This window comes from Emydura macquarii, unplaced genomic scaffold, assembly GCF_026122565.2.
Source record: "Emydura macquarii macquarii isolate MOO-44397 ecotype Brisbane River unplaced genomic scaffold, CSIRO-AGI_Emac_v2 contig_1253, whole genome shotgun sequence".
NCBI classification, from domain to species: Eukaryota; Metazoa; Chordata; order Testudines; family Chelidae; genus Emydura; species Emydura macquarii.
Window position 1 is genome coordinate 99,598,204 of NW_027131390.1, and position 14,110 is coordinate 99,612,313.

The 14,110-nt window shown below is 43.8% G+C and overlaps 1 protein-coding gene across 1 annotated transcript in view; it reads right to left on the bottom strand.

Moving 5' to 3' along the window:
- Positions 1–998: 998 nt before the first annotated feature.
- The window catches only part of LOC137154237 (TGF-beta receptor type-2-like), a 58,771-nt gene continuing 45,659 nt past the window's right edge, over positions 999–14,110 (bottom strand). The window contains exons 4-7 of the mRNA XM_067549924.1: positions 8,098–8,912; positions 7,206–7,347; positions 4,639–4,766; positions 999–1,745 (exon numbers count right to left, since the gene is read on the bottom strand). Of these exons, the coding sequence (XP_067406025.1) occupies positions 1,533–1,745; positions 4,639–4,766; positions 7,206–7,347; positions 8,098–8,912 (1,298 nt within the window). The 3' untranslated portion in view covers positions 999–1,532. The remainder of the gene's footprint in view (positions 1,746–4,638; positions 4,767–7,205; positions 7,348–8,097; positions 8,913–14,110) is intronic.

Genomic DNA, 14,110 nt, shown 5'->3' on the forward strand with positions numbered 1-14,110 from the left:
GGACTGAAGCACAGCGTGTGGCTAGGGGCTATGAGATGTAGGTTTAAAATAGGTGCCCTCCAGCATACTGAGCAAACCTTTTCAATAAAAACCTTTCCCTAAACTGATGCTTCTATAACACCAGCATCTATATGCACACACCTCCTTTGCCCCATGTAACAACCTGAGAGAGAGATGGAAACACAGCTGTGAGGGTCTGGGAGCAGCTTTAAATTAGGTCACATGCTGCTGAAGTTGTACATATCACAAGGAAGGAGGCTTTACACAGAATCCCTCCCTATATCAAAGAGCCTGTGGATTGCAGAATCCTACACGGCCATTGTGCTGCTCTCTCCAACTCGTCCCATTACCTGTATGCAGTTGCAGACTTCTGGGCAGCATGCCCCTCCGAATGGCCCCATGCGGCGCCTTTACTGAGATGACTTTATTATGCAGGAGCTTGCAGACTTCCTGGCCTAGCAGAGCCACGCTCTTATTGCCTTTCAGTCCCGGCTGGTTATGGCAGTGTGTGTATGGGGGAGGGAGGAGCAGGGTTTGGAGCAGTGAGGAGGTTCTGAAGTGGGGACCGACATAGCTGAATGGCAGAAGATAAGGTAAGAGCCTCTCCAATGGAGGGGAAGAGCCCAACACAGTATTGCTGTAATTGGAAAGAAAGGTCCAAACTCCACCCAACCCTCATGTCATTTGCCATTTGAACCTTAGATCACAGAAGGTAGAGATGGAAATGATCTGTGATAAACTAGTCCTCCCCTGTCATCTTGCCAATATCATTGTTCAAGTGCGGTTGGTGTTACAATAGATCTTTAGTTTAATTTAGAAGATTGCTGGGAGTCAGGAGATGTGACTTGAAATTAATACTTAGCTGGCATTCTGCATAAGTGCTGTTTAGAATGGAACCATATTCCCTGAATTGGTCACTTTTTTTTTTTAAGCCAAGTAATTTTGTACTCTTAACACAGCTGGAAAAGTCAAGCATTCCCAGGAATTATACATTGGGAAGAGATGCGTGTTGGTGTTAAAGCAAATCAGGCTTTTGCTAATCTAATTTCAGGTGTCTCATTGCAATATCCGATGGGCTGGCTGGTCTGTGAGTGGTTTTATCAGAGACGCTGCCAGTTTTAATGAGCTCTTGTCTAATATCTGAGATTTTTAGGCTAGAAAATTAGGGGTTAAACTCGGTGGTGGAAGAATGAAAATAAAAAGAACTAAACTTAAAGGAATATATGTGAACTCCAGGTGCTTATTGATTAAGGTTTAAACATTAATTTAAAAATAATAAAGAAAATGTTTGTATTAACATTGTACACTTAAGTACAAAATAATCAATTTCTATACAACGTTGCACTTTAGCCAAAGTATTGATCCCAGAGCTTTTTGCATTGTACCTACAGGGTGAAAGGTCTGATAAATAAGTTATATACTAGCTCTTAGTTCATTTTAGGAAAACAAATTGAGGGGTTTTTTTTTAAGAGCCATGTGCTTGTCTTTTATCTCCTTGTTTCTTTTTGATACAAGGCTTTCATTTCTTACTGTCACTGGATATTTCTATTCCCGTCACTGGCTTGATGTTCCCCGCTTGGATGGGCTGTTTTGCTGCCTTCGTTGTCTGTGTTGTTGTTGAGGATGTCATCACAATCCATTTGTGCCATCAGATTGAACCTCTCTGCCACACAATGGGCTGTAAGGCGAGCCTCAGGGTCATGATCCCAGCACTCAGTGATGGTGTCACACAGAAAGCGCATTCCCTGAAATGAGATGATCTGAGATGAGGTTTGCAAGGTCAGGGGAGAGAGACATTGGAAATCAGCATTTTGAAGTCCTGGGGTTACAGTACTTTCTGTGGTGAGCTGTCTCAGAGTTACCACAGCTATTTCCCATTCGAAGCACAGTAGGCGCTTGTTTGTGGCAACACCTTGTAAGAGCAGCCGCTGCTTATAAGCAACATTTCCCTTGGGAACGCTTTCCCTACTGTGACTTCTCGACACACCCCATAACAGCGACAGCTGCTTAGGAGCAACATAGCAGTGGGCACCAACATACTGCAACTAATGAGTGTACTGCACAGTGGAAACAGATACTGCTGTGTGATAAGTGGTGCTGAATGCTGCTCCAAAAGAGATTGGCCTTCCACTGTGTGAGGCATTGTCTAGACTCACAGCAAAACTGACTCAAAGTTTATAATCCAAGAGTCAGATTTTTTTATAAAAGAAGCTCAACTCCCTTAGTCCCCTTTTGTCCGCTTTTGTCTATGGCAGTTGAAGCCTTCAAAAGGGGGGTGGCAAAATAGGCTCAGAGAGGCGAAGTGACTTGCCCAAGGTCATAGAGCAGGTCGGCTGCAGAGCTCAGGATAGAACCCGGGTCAGCTGATGCCCAGTCCTGTGCCCCAGCCACTGGAGCACGAAGCTTCTCTTTGCAGAGAAGAAACAACTTTACCAGAATAGTTCATCTTCCCTAATCATTTAAAATCCAGTCTGCTGCACGGCAGCCTTCTCCACCAGTAAATCGTGCCGTGGTGATACACAAGTGAAAGGTTTGTTTACTGACCACCTAAGGAAATACTGTTTCAGCCCGGCTTGTGAGAGCACTCTGTAACCCATTAGTCTTTCTGTTATAATGGCCCAAAACTCTGTACAGCCAAATACTTTTTATCCTAGAGAGCTTTGAAAAGAGACCAAAAACTGTCAGCTGTAGAAATAAAATGGCAGTTGTCTGGCTAATGGTTTTTTCTGTCAGCTAGCAACTGCACAGAGGCTGTGCCTAATTTTCCTTTCACCCCGCAATTCCTAATTTGTGCTACTTCGTTTTACATCATAATGTCAAATGTGCAACAGACACGATTGGGAAGGAGAAAATCAGAATAAAATGTGCCAGCGGAGCTGAGAGACCAGTCTACCCCTCTTAGGCGCCCCTCTGAGGATGTGCACCACCGGGACCCAAGGATGGTAGTGTGGACATCAGTAATCAATGGGGTGGCTGTAAGTCGACCTATCTTTGTAGTGTAGACAAGGTCATAAATTCACTTATCAGTGGAATTATCAGATAACAGTGGACAAGTTTCAACCAAAACTTTTAATAAAGTCTCCCCAGGTAGAACACAATTTTGTCATCTGTCCTGGTTTATTGACTAAGCATTAGATTGTCTATCATTTCCCAGAGTAATGTCATGTTTGATCCTGTAATAAACATTTTTGCTATTAAGAAAAGTTAGTTTAGAAATAAAGTAGATCATTTAAAACAAATGCCTTCTAGGTTAAGATGACGAGAAGCAAGTTGAAAAGAGATTGGTCTTGCTTTTCAAATGGCACAACTAAATTTTTAATTCAACTGATTTTATGATTGAGTCATGTAATATTTACAATATAGGGAGTAAATGTATCTGGTTGTTTTAACAGCTTTAGGGTAAAGTTGGAATTTTCAACAGTCTAAGGGAGTTAGGTGCCAGATCTGGGTGGCTAACTCACATAGGTGCCTTTGAAAATCTCACCTTGAAATGTTGTGTGTGGTTTCTCATTTTACTAAGAAGTAACCCTATGGAGGAAGGACAAAGGTATCTGGCATTTTGAGCGGTGCATTGAACTTAGAGCCTATTCTAATTTTTTTCTTTTGAGAAGATTGTGTGTAAACTCCCATTAAAATAAGTAACTTGTGTCAGTCTCTCAGCATCAAACGAGCAATATACCTCTAAGTAGTAAGGACCTTTGGGGGTAGGGAAGTGGGAAATAGTAGAATGAATAAACAAACACGTCCTATTTTTCTCCCAGCAGATGGGGCTGTCACACACTGCACTTTAGGAGAACTTGCTATAATGCCAGGAAGATAAGGATCGTGATCAGAAACACAAGTCTTTTTCAGCTTAATAAAAATCAATCTAGGTGGAGGTGGGCCTTTGAACTCTGGTTTGGCATGGTCCCAAGTAGGTGTATATTTTATCTGCAGTTCCAAATTTGACCAAAAAGCCGGGGAGGTGCAAATCTGAGAGCTATGTTTAAAGGTTTAAAGAATATAGCAGTTGTGAGATTTGAGGGCTAATAACTTTGTTCAAATGCAAGTTATAACAGCTGGGTGAACACTGCCAAAAATGTGCTCTCAAACTTTACTCCAGCTAGAAACCACAGATTCATTTTGACACTGTTTACAGCCTGGGTCTTTTGTTTCCGCCGAACGTTTGTACAAATAGTGTTTTGTTACAGAAAGGCTGATGCAAGATGAATGTCGTGAATACAGAGCTCTGAGATTTTATTTTAGAAGTGTTGCGTGGCCATCTTGAAAAGTCTTTAGAGGTCCTCCATTTAGGAAGCAGAAACAATACCCTGTGAATTAGGTGAACCATTGCACAGTGTGAACAGGTGACTTGCTCTAAGCAATAGGCCTTGGCGTCTGACATTGAATTTATTTCTCAAATCAGCTAAGTTGCAGAATAGGGGTGGGATTTTTCAAAAGTGCTTACATGATTTAGGACTCCTAGGTCACCTCGGTGATTTTGAACACCCCCTCTCCCCCCAGTGTCTTTGTGATTCAGGTGACTTGGACCATAGATGTATTGGAATTGTCATTCAAGGAAAATCATATCCATTGCAAATCAGGACAATGAACAGATGACTTGGGTTGCCGTAGCCTTTTCTTTGATTGGCTATTTACCTGATGCAGCAGCCAGTTACAAGGTATCTCTGGGCGCCCTCTGCCATGCAGCACGATGTCTCTCATGGTATCCACACAGGGTTGCTCCTGGACTTTGGACCCAAAAGGTAGCTCGTAACTTTTTACCTCTAGAAGGAAGTGATAAATCAAAGCAGCGTTACCGGATGTCTGTCATGGTTTGGTGGTACGTGTGTTTGCTGATCTGGCTGCTATCCATGGCACTGAACCAGAATGAGAGTGACTTTTATAGACTGGCCTAGAGCCAGAGTTTGGATGCAGATCTGAATGTCCTCAAAGTTCAGGAGTGTTAGGGAAAAGGATTTTGGTTCAGGCTCATCAGTTAAAACAAACCCCCCTCAGTGAATTTAAATTTGCAGACACATCCGGCAGCCCCTGCTGCACGTAACAGCAATGGAGTTGCAAATGCAAATGCAGGGGGAGGAAACACTGATTCTTAACAACATTTTTAAACATTTCAGAATCTTTTGGTTGGAAAGGATTCTTTGCTTTTGGCCTCCGGCCTTCCTGCCCCCTCGCGACAGCCCTATCTCATCCTAGGTTAGGGAAATGTCTTTCAGGAGCTGAGACCCGCTGGGCACAGGAGACTGGGCAGTGCTCTAGTTGGAGACGCCAAGCAGTGGAAATAGCTCCCTCTGGTGGCATGAGGGAGTTGAAACAGTTACCCGTCAGAATACAGCGCCAAACACTTCTTGCCAAGTACGTGTTTGCCAGGAAGGGCCTAACATCAGTGACTCTCTAGCCTTTAATTTCAGATTTTCAAGGTGCTTTTATGTTGGTGTGTCCAGCTAAAAAGGGGAGTGGTGTGAGGTGTTTAGATGCCCCAGCAATGGTACATTGTAAGACATTCGCTTGTGACAGGCTCAGCTGCCCTTTTATGGGAGCACTGTGAACCTTTTCCTCTCTTGCTCTCTGGTCTCCTGGGCGCCTTTTGTGGCAAAGAGGCATTTCTTGCTACTCCCTGGGTGTGTGTAGGGATTGCTGGGAGCAGAGCTCCTGACGGAGGAAGGGAGGAACGCCATCACTTCTCTCCTATCCCAGACCCTCGCAATGTCCTCTTTCAGTTTGTTAGTCTCCTCTGTTCCAGGGGCCGTTCCACCTCCCTGGCCCCAAGGTGGGGAATGGGGAAGGGGAGTGGAGTGAATTGTGGGGGGCATAAAGGGAGGGAAGCGAGGCCAGCAGAGTGGGAGATCTGAGAGGATTGATGAGGCTGGGGGAGGGATGGATGGTGAGGAGAGAGGGCTCGGGTGAATGGGGAGATTTGGATGGAGATGTGGGAGGGGGAGGGTTTAAATCATACGGAAAACTGGAGAAAGCTGAAAGCAAGAGACAGGCAGAGAAAGAAGAGAACACTTCAGAATCATCATCGCTTGTTGCACAGAAAGAACGGTGCCAGGATATTCCAATGAGAGAGACACTGATTGACATTTCACAGGGACATGACTGGGTAGATGCCGGAGCTTGAGAGTTGCTTTTGGATGAGAGGTGGATGAGCTCCATGGTGTTGATAAGGGAAGAAGAAGGAGCCTGTTTTGGTTCTTAATTTTTTTTTTTTTTTTTGGCATCGTGAACAGTGGAATTTGGAATGTTTTTATGCTTTCATGTGCCTGGCTGATGGGAAATGTGTATATTCAGGGCCTGGTGGCTTTGCTGGCTTTAATGCAACAATCCATGCATGTTTGTTGATTATTTTAATAGAACATAACCTGCCTCTGGTGAGTTACAATTAATTTCCAGGTGAGTTTATTGTGGGCACTTTCCAACATAGACTCTGCCTTGTGAAATGCAGGAGACTTCACTGGGTGCTTCAGATCTTCTGGGGGTGAGAACCCTTAGGGTCCCATCAGAGTCTCCACTCTAAATCACGGCATTTTTAGAAACAGTGGGGAGGAGCACCAGGAATGTGCCCCTGCATGGCTCCACTCTGTGCACGTGGGTATGTGTGTGTGGCTGACTATGGGCCTGCTTGGAGGCGTGGGATAAAATCCTGACCCGAGTGAAGTCAATTAGGGAAACTCCCATTGATTTCAGTGGGGCTAGGATTCACCCAGGAGCTCTTTTCAGACCCATTTTTTTTCTCTTACTCCCGTTCCCTCTCCTTTGTCATGTTCAATCACCCTGGACAACAGCCTCCAAAAACGGGGAACTAATGTGGAGTCCCCGCTCTTTTCTCCATCTGTATCTGTTTATCCTGCACAAATCATCATGGCTTCTGAGAACCTGCACCTGAAGGACATTGCGCAGCAGGAGTGTAACAAGTAGAGAAAGTTTAGCAGATTGTGGGCCTGATCCTCTGAGGTGCTGGAGAATCTAACTTCCACTGATGCTCGGCACTTCTGAGGAGCTGCTGAGCATCCAGGATCAAGCTTGTATGTGAGATGAGCAGCAGCATTGTATCAGTGGAAGATGTAATGGACTGCTTGGTGGGAAGAGAGCATGAAAACTATTGCCAGATCTGAGGATGGTTCATTTACAGAAATGCAGGGGCTAGCACTGCCTTTAGTGCTGGAAAGGAGGGTTTACATGGGATTACGTTGCAGTTTTCCTACCTCCTACAGCCTCACACCTGGAGGCCATTTCCCATAAAACCAAGGCCATGGAATAGACATCCATTTGTTTGAAGGACTCCAGGTCTTCCAGATTCACTCTAGACTCTAGAACCTCAGGAGCCATGTACCTGGCTGTGCCAACCTAGCCAGAAAAAGAATAGAGGTTAGCAAAGATATCTGAGAGCAGCTGCAGCCTAGGAAGTACCTTTCACGTTAAAACTGAGGTGAATAGATGGAAAAACTGAAATCTCTCTATGACCTGATAGTCTGCTCCTGAGCAAGAACAGACGCCAACTGCCAAGCACTAGGCGTATGTAAGATGGTTTCCCATCCTCCCTTCCTCCTGTTCGCCTTCATTACGAGCAGCCACAGGGAGTACAATGACCACATATTGTCTGTCTAATGACTCTGCAGGTGGGCCCCATCCCCATGGTATCTGAGCATCCCTCCTGCACCAGCTCTTTTAGGAAAGCTAAAGTAGATCGTTTATTTTCCTTACCGTCCGCATTAAACACACTATGACCTGAAAAGTCTAAACTCCCACCCTGGGCCTGAAATAGATCGGAGACTGTATGTGTAATTTTTAAAGATAGCACCATGGTAGACCGGTGTGCCTCCGCAGATCCCATTCCAATACTGAGCACAACATTTATCAGAGGGGCAAATCTAGTTTGTTAGATTTCAGCTTTAAATCTAAGTTGGCAAATGCATAAAATTCACACCACCACACGCACCCCCCCTTTTCGTTTCCACCATGGCCTTCCAGCGTTTGGCAGCACATGGTGTTCAGCTTAGGCCACTGCGTGGGACGTATTGTTAATGAACCCAAGCAGGTCCTTTTTAAAGAATTTCTGTAGATTTAAGTCAACAATCCAGGTTTGGTTATACTCACCTGCCCGCTGTTAGCAAAGTCATCCGCTGTTAAGGAAGGGTCTAGTCTAAGAGCAATGCCGAAATCGCAGAGCACACACTCCCACTCGCCCTTCACTAGGATGTTAGTGCTTTTGATATCCCGGTGGGCGATGGGGATCTTTGGCCTGCCGCAGGCAGTGTAGTCACTGTGCAGGTGGGCCACGCCGTTCACCAGGGAGCTGGCCATTTTTTGTAAGTCCATCCAGCTCAGAATATGTCTGGACAGATAGTCCTTCAGGTTCCCCCTGCTATGGTAGGCGGTGATGAGCCAATATTCCTTCCGGGGCCCAGACCCCCTGTCCTCTGCTGTGAGGAACTGAAGGACACTCTCGTGTTTGAGGCTGGCATCTGTAAAGATTTGGCTCTCATTTTTCCAGGAAGAATATTCCTCACATGGGAAAATCTTAACAGCTACTGTCTCGTATTGCCCCAAAGTGGTGTGGTTCAGCTTTGCCCTCCAAACCTCTGCAAACTGGCCTTTCCCCACTATCTCATCCAGCTCAATGGGCAGCAGCTCAGTGTTATGGTTGATGCTGTTGGCACAGGTTGAACTCATGCTGGAGTGATTGTCGTCTGTCATCACAGATAATTTCTCATCGTCCTCAGCAGCTTTCCCTGGCTCAGGCAAAGCCTGGGGCTTTGTGTGTTTCTGGCTCCAGTCCTTGGCTCTCTTTCTCCGCTTCTGGGTGCGGCAGAGGTAAAATATCACAGTTATCATGACAGCTATGAGCAGAGGCGGTAGCAGGCTTATTGCTGCTACAGGAATGACTTCTTTGCTCTGTAGCATGGAGTATCCTGCAGAAAGGAAAATTAATAAGATTGTGCTGTTATAAAATATCTGCAACAGCTAGTTTTGGTAGTGCATGGGGAGAAAAATGTGAACTAATAATTTCAAGTGACGTAACACACACTACACATAACTCTCAGAGGATAAGAATTCACATGTATGTGATTATTACTCCCGGGGGAATTCTGTGCCACTGCACATGCGCAGAATTCATGTCTCCCTGCAGATTTTTTTTTCTTCGTAGAAAATATATTCTGCTGGAGAGGCACTGTAATTATGCCTTTTGCCCACCAGGGGCTGCTGTGGTGCCAAAACAGAGGGCAGCTGCTCCGGGGCAAGAGCAGCCTTTGGCAGATAAAGAAAAGAAGAGGCTGCATTCCTCACAGCACCCTGCCCATGAGGCCAGGTGAGGAGGCGTGGAATGTGGGGGGATGGACAGCATGGGGCACATGGGTCTACTGGGGGGATCACAGACTGGGATTCAGAAGGGCTAGTGGGGGACAGATGGGTGGGGACTGAATGGGAGTAGGGGTGCAGGGGGGATGTGGAGGTGGAGTGGCTGAGTGAGTATGCAGGGACACATGGGGATGGAAGGAAGGGTGACTGAGTGGGGGGTGCAGGGACACATGGAGATGGGGGCAGATTTGCCTGACTGAATGGGAGAGGCTAGGGGTCAGCCAGGGTCTGCATGTGTGAGCTTCCCCGACTCCCTAAACCCCAAAAAACTATTCCATACTTCTCCCACTGACACCCAACAACCCTCCAGGTTCACTCCCTGGCTTTTTCTCGGTAATTGCTTCCCTCTCCCTCAGCTCTTCCATTATCCCTGACTCTTCCAAGCCTTCGCACTGCTTCTTAGGGGTGCAGGAAATAGGTTTCCGTAGTGTAGTTTAAATGAATTATTACTCAAAGTTCTGTATGAATATGCCTAATAAGGAATCTGTTTGTTTGTCAAAAAGCATTTCCTGAACCATTTTTTGTTGTCTTTATTGTTAGACGTACTTGCTGGCAGGTATTTTGAAATAAATTACCAAAATAATTGAAACTGGTGTCGTCATATTATGTTATTTTGACAAATAAAATATGCAGAATTTTTAATTTTTTGGCACAGAATATCCCCAGCAGTAGATTATTCAAGGGACACTGTCAACTAGATTTAGGCCGTACATTTAAACTGTGCCATTCAGCGCAGGTTCCAAAAATTAGTATTATAACACACTAGCTTAGTGTCCGTATGTGCACCACTGTCCTCTACTGGATGGAATCAAAGCTGCTCAACTATCTGCCACAGGTTATGTATGCTAACAAATGCTGTCCTAACGGTAGAGGTTTCCAGCAGAATGATGATGTTGAGTTCTGATGTAGCACTTTTCATCAGTAGACCTCAAAGCACTTTGCAAAGAAGGTGAGTAACATTATCCCCAGTTCACAGATAGGGAAACTGAGGCCCAGAGAGGTGACATGACAGTCAACTAGCAGGCCAGTGGCAGCATCAGGGATAACATTCAGTGCTCCTGGGTCCCAGTCCAGTGTTCTATCCACTAGGCCACACTGCCTCACCAAAATTCAAGGTATGAGACCGTTCACCTTCTCTGTGACAGACAAGATGGGAGTTAAACCTGTGACTGTGCACACAAAGCACAGCATATTTCCACTGCTCCACTAACCAAGAGAAGAGTTTTGGTTCTATCCCTGCTGTCCCTGTGGTTTGTTCATGCAATGTACACGCCCTCTGTGTGTATTAGTTCCTCAACAGCTTGGAGCTATTAAAACTGACTTCTTATAAGCCATGTGCACAAACACTGCAGTGATGAAAACAAGCTGGAAAGTCTGGATCAGCATTCTGAACACCTCAGAGATTGGGATCCTTTGGATCTGGGGTTCTGGTTCATAAACAGAGGCCCTTTGCAAAACACAATTACAACCAATGGTGATGGAACCAAATGTAAATTGTTAGCTGTGATAAAGCTGTGGCTGAAGGTGGAATAGAGAACCAGTCCATTCTGTCAGTGCATTAGATGCAGTCTTACATAGGGCTAAATTCTGCCAATATTAACTGAGGTCCTTACTCCACAGTATTCCCATTGAATTCAGTCACAGGAGTCTATTCCTGTAGCAGGGTGCTATTCAGCATGAGCAAAGGTATCCGAATCTGACCGGTAGGGGAGAGAGAGCCAGAGAGCTCCCTGCAATACAGCTAGTGCGAATGAAGATAACTTGAGAGATTCAAGTGACGGAGTCTGACCGCCCATAGTAAACATTTGAAATGTTTGGTTTTTACATTTTATTAAACACTTTTCTCCCAAATATTGACCGAGAAAGTTTAAAAAAAAAATCCCTATCAGTCTTCAGATCATTTGAAGAAGACCCTCACACAACACACAATTCGCTGATCCTTTGATGTTTGCAATTCCAGAAGTAAAAATGCTGACTTCAGTAGAGAGATTCAAGTAAAATCTTACTCAGACATTTGTCTGCCAAGTATAACAACCGCGGGGAAGAAGTATAAGAATCATTCCATAAGCAAAAACCCTTGCTGTTTGACCTCAGTGTGTACAGTTCATAATTCAGGTTCTGGAAAAACGGACCATTTAGCTATTTTCCTTGGCAAATTCCAAAAAAATCTGCTGCAGCTCATTTCTGCAAGGCTGTGAAAGAATCTCTAAAATAGGCATCAAGTTCAAACCACAAGATCAACCCAAACTGCTATAAATCAATAAGTAACCCAGGAATATGTTTGTTTTGGAAAGTACTAGGCATGGGTATCACCTACAGGTCTAATGGATTTACCCGCTGGTTATGATCACATCTTTGAAAGGCTGAAGTTCAACAGAGTGAGAGTAAAATATTTTCAAAAGATTTACATTTTTTGTAGGTAATTAAATGTATGAATCCTGCTAACCAGTAGAGCTGTGAGCATAACTTTTGCCAGTTACTTAATGATGATGTCCCTCCATGCTACAAAATCCCCAGATATGGTGATGTGTTAGAGGTGTTCTGCTTTTTCTGAAAACAAATGTAGCACTTTAAAACCAAATATTGCAGTGCATTTCTGGCTGTTTAACTCAATCCCTGTCCTGTGAATTAGAACTCCGAGGCCAAGATCAAGCAGCACAACGTTTGAGAAACTACCTCCAATATTTAACAAGAAACAGCTTCTTCTGAATGCACCATTTCAATTTCCTTGCTTCCTAGGCTGGGGTTTCCCTAGCATAGCTTGGAGGAGAGGAAATGACGCATCTGCACATTTTGATGGGATCACTGATGAGCTCCAGTGCAGACATGTTGCATTTGTGCAGCTTAGCCCCAGCAAATTACAAGAGTAAATCATTCCAGTGCAAATTTTGTCCTACACCAGTGCCGCGTCTACATTGGAAAGTCTGGTTTCCTTAACAGAAGACAGGGCCTAAGACTATAAATAAATGGAACATTGCTTTGGAGCAATGCTTATCTGCTTTAGTCTTTTTTTTTTTTTGTAATCGTTTGTCTTAAATCAGATTTTGTGTCTATGCTATTAAAGTTTAAAAAAAAACCAAAATGCAAACAATCTTTTAAAATAATATAAGATGATATAAACAATATGTAAGGAGATGCATAAAGTCTGGGTCTTGCAAAGTTGTTATTGGCAAGGTGGTTTAGATAATGAACAAAAGGAGAAGACAGATTATTTGAGGACTGAAACCTTATTGTTTCAAATTGTAACTTTTCTATATCGGTTGGTAACACAATACCTTCTGTGAAAATATTTGGTAGCAGTGGCATTTCCAAAGAGCCAGTCATCATTTTTGTATGAAATTATATACTAAAGATCTGCAAATTTAGCATAATTTACATTCATAAAAAATGGTTTGCTTACTCTGAACATTCATATTAGATGCAGTTTGCCGTACTCCACAGGAGAAGTTACACACCACTCTGTCCCCAGCATTTTGTTGCTCTGTAATTATGACCATTCTGAGGTTTTTGTTTTTAGTAAATATTCTGTCAGGCCTGTTTGAATGGTTCTCAGAACCAGTGATGAGCAAACTTCTACAGACAAGACCCCAGACTTTCAGATACTTATTTGAAAATTATCCAACCTACACAAACTTCTTGAGACATCAAAATTGGCTTCTTAATTTTTGCTGATAAGGTTTTAATAATAACTGGCTCTCCATGTATTGGCATAAATCTCAATGGATGTGTCATGTTCTTCTTTGAGTGATTGCACATGTGCGTTCCACTCCTGGTGTGTGCATGCATGGCCCACGCACAATCCACAGAACATTTTTCCCTCAGTGGAACCCATTGGGGCAGCTGGAGTGCTCTCTGCTGCTGTGTGCCACTGGCACCAGTATAAAGGGCCAAGCTGAACCTCAGCCCGCTCAGTTCCTTCTTACCGCCCGTGATGGTCACTGGAATTGATCTTCTTGCATTTGAAAGTTCTCTTAGTGGACTGTGTTCTCTTGTATTGTGAATAGTTTGTGTTGTTAGCAATTTCCTCTATCAAGGTTCACCTGGCAGCTTTCCACCCTCATGTGGATAACTATTCTGTTTTTCTAATGACATGACAATTCAGTTCCTTTAGTTGAGGGTACAATCTTTCCAGTCCTTTAAGGAATCTGTTTCCCCTTGGGACTTGAGCGCAGTTTTGTCTAAATTTACAGGACCACCATTTGAGCCATTAGCAATGTGCTCCTTACTACACCTTTCCTGGAAGGTGGCTTTCCTAATTGCTGTCGCTTCAGCTAGAAGAGCCTCCGAACTGCGTGCCCTCACATCCGAACCACCGCACACACCGTATCTCCTGTAAAGATAAGGTGTACCCACACCAGGGTTGCCAACCGTCTGTAAATGTACGGACAGTCAGTAAAAAATTGTACAATTTTAACACTGAGTAAATCTGTAAATAAATGAAAATGTCTATAAAATTGGGTAGAAATAAAACATTGTATTTTGACATTGCTTGTCATCATTCAGAATCACTTCTTGTATCATAAAACTACACTGATCATGACTTTATCAATTTCCAATTTTCTGTTACTGCACACGCCCAAAGAACCTGATTGATCAATTAACTGCAGCTAAAACAATTGCGTAATTCCAAATTCCTGTGTAAAGAATATTGTGAGTACACACTTTCGTGACATTACTGGATTGCTTATGGTATTTTTAGTGATGTCAGTAAAAAGTTTACTGTGTCAGTAAAAAAAAAAAAAAAAAAAAT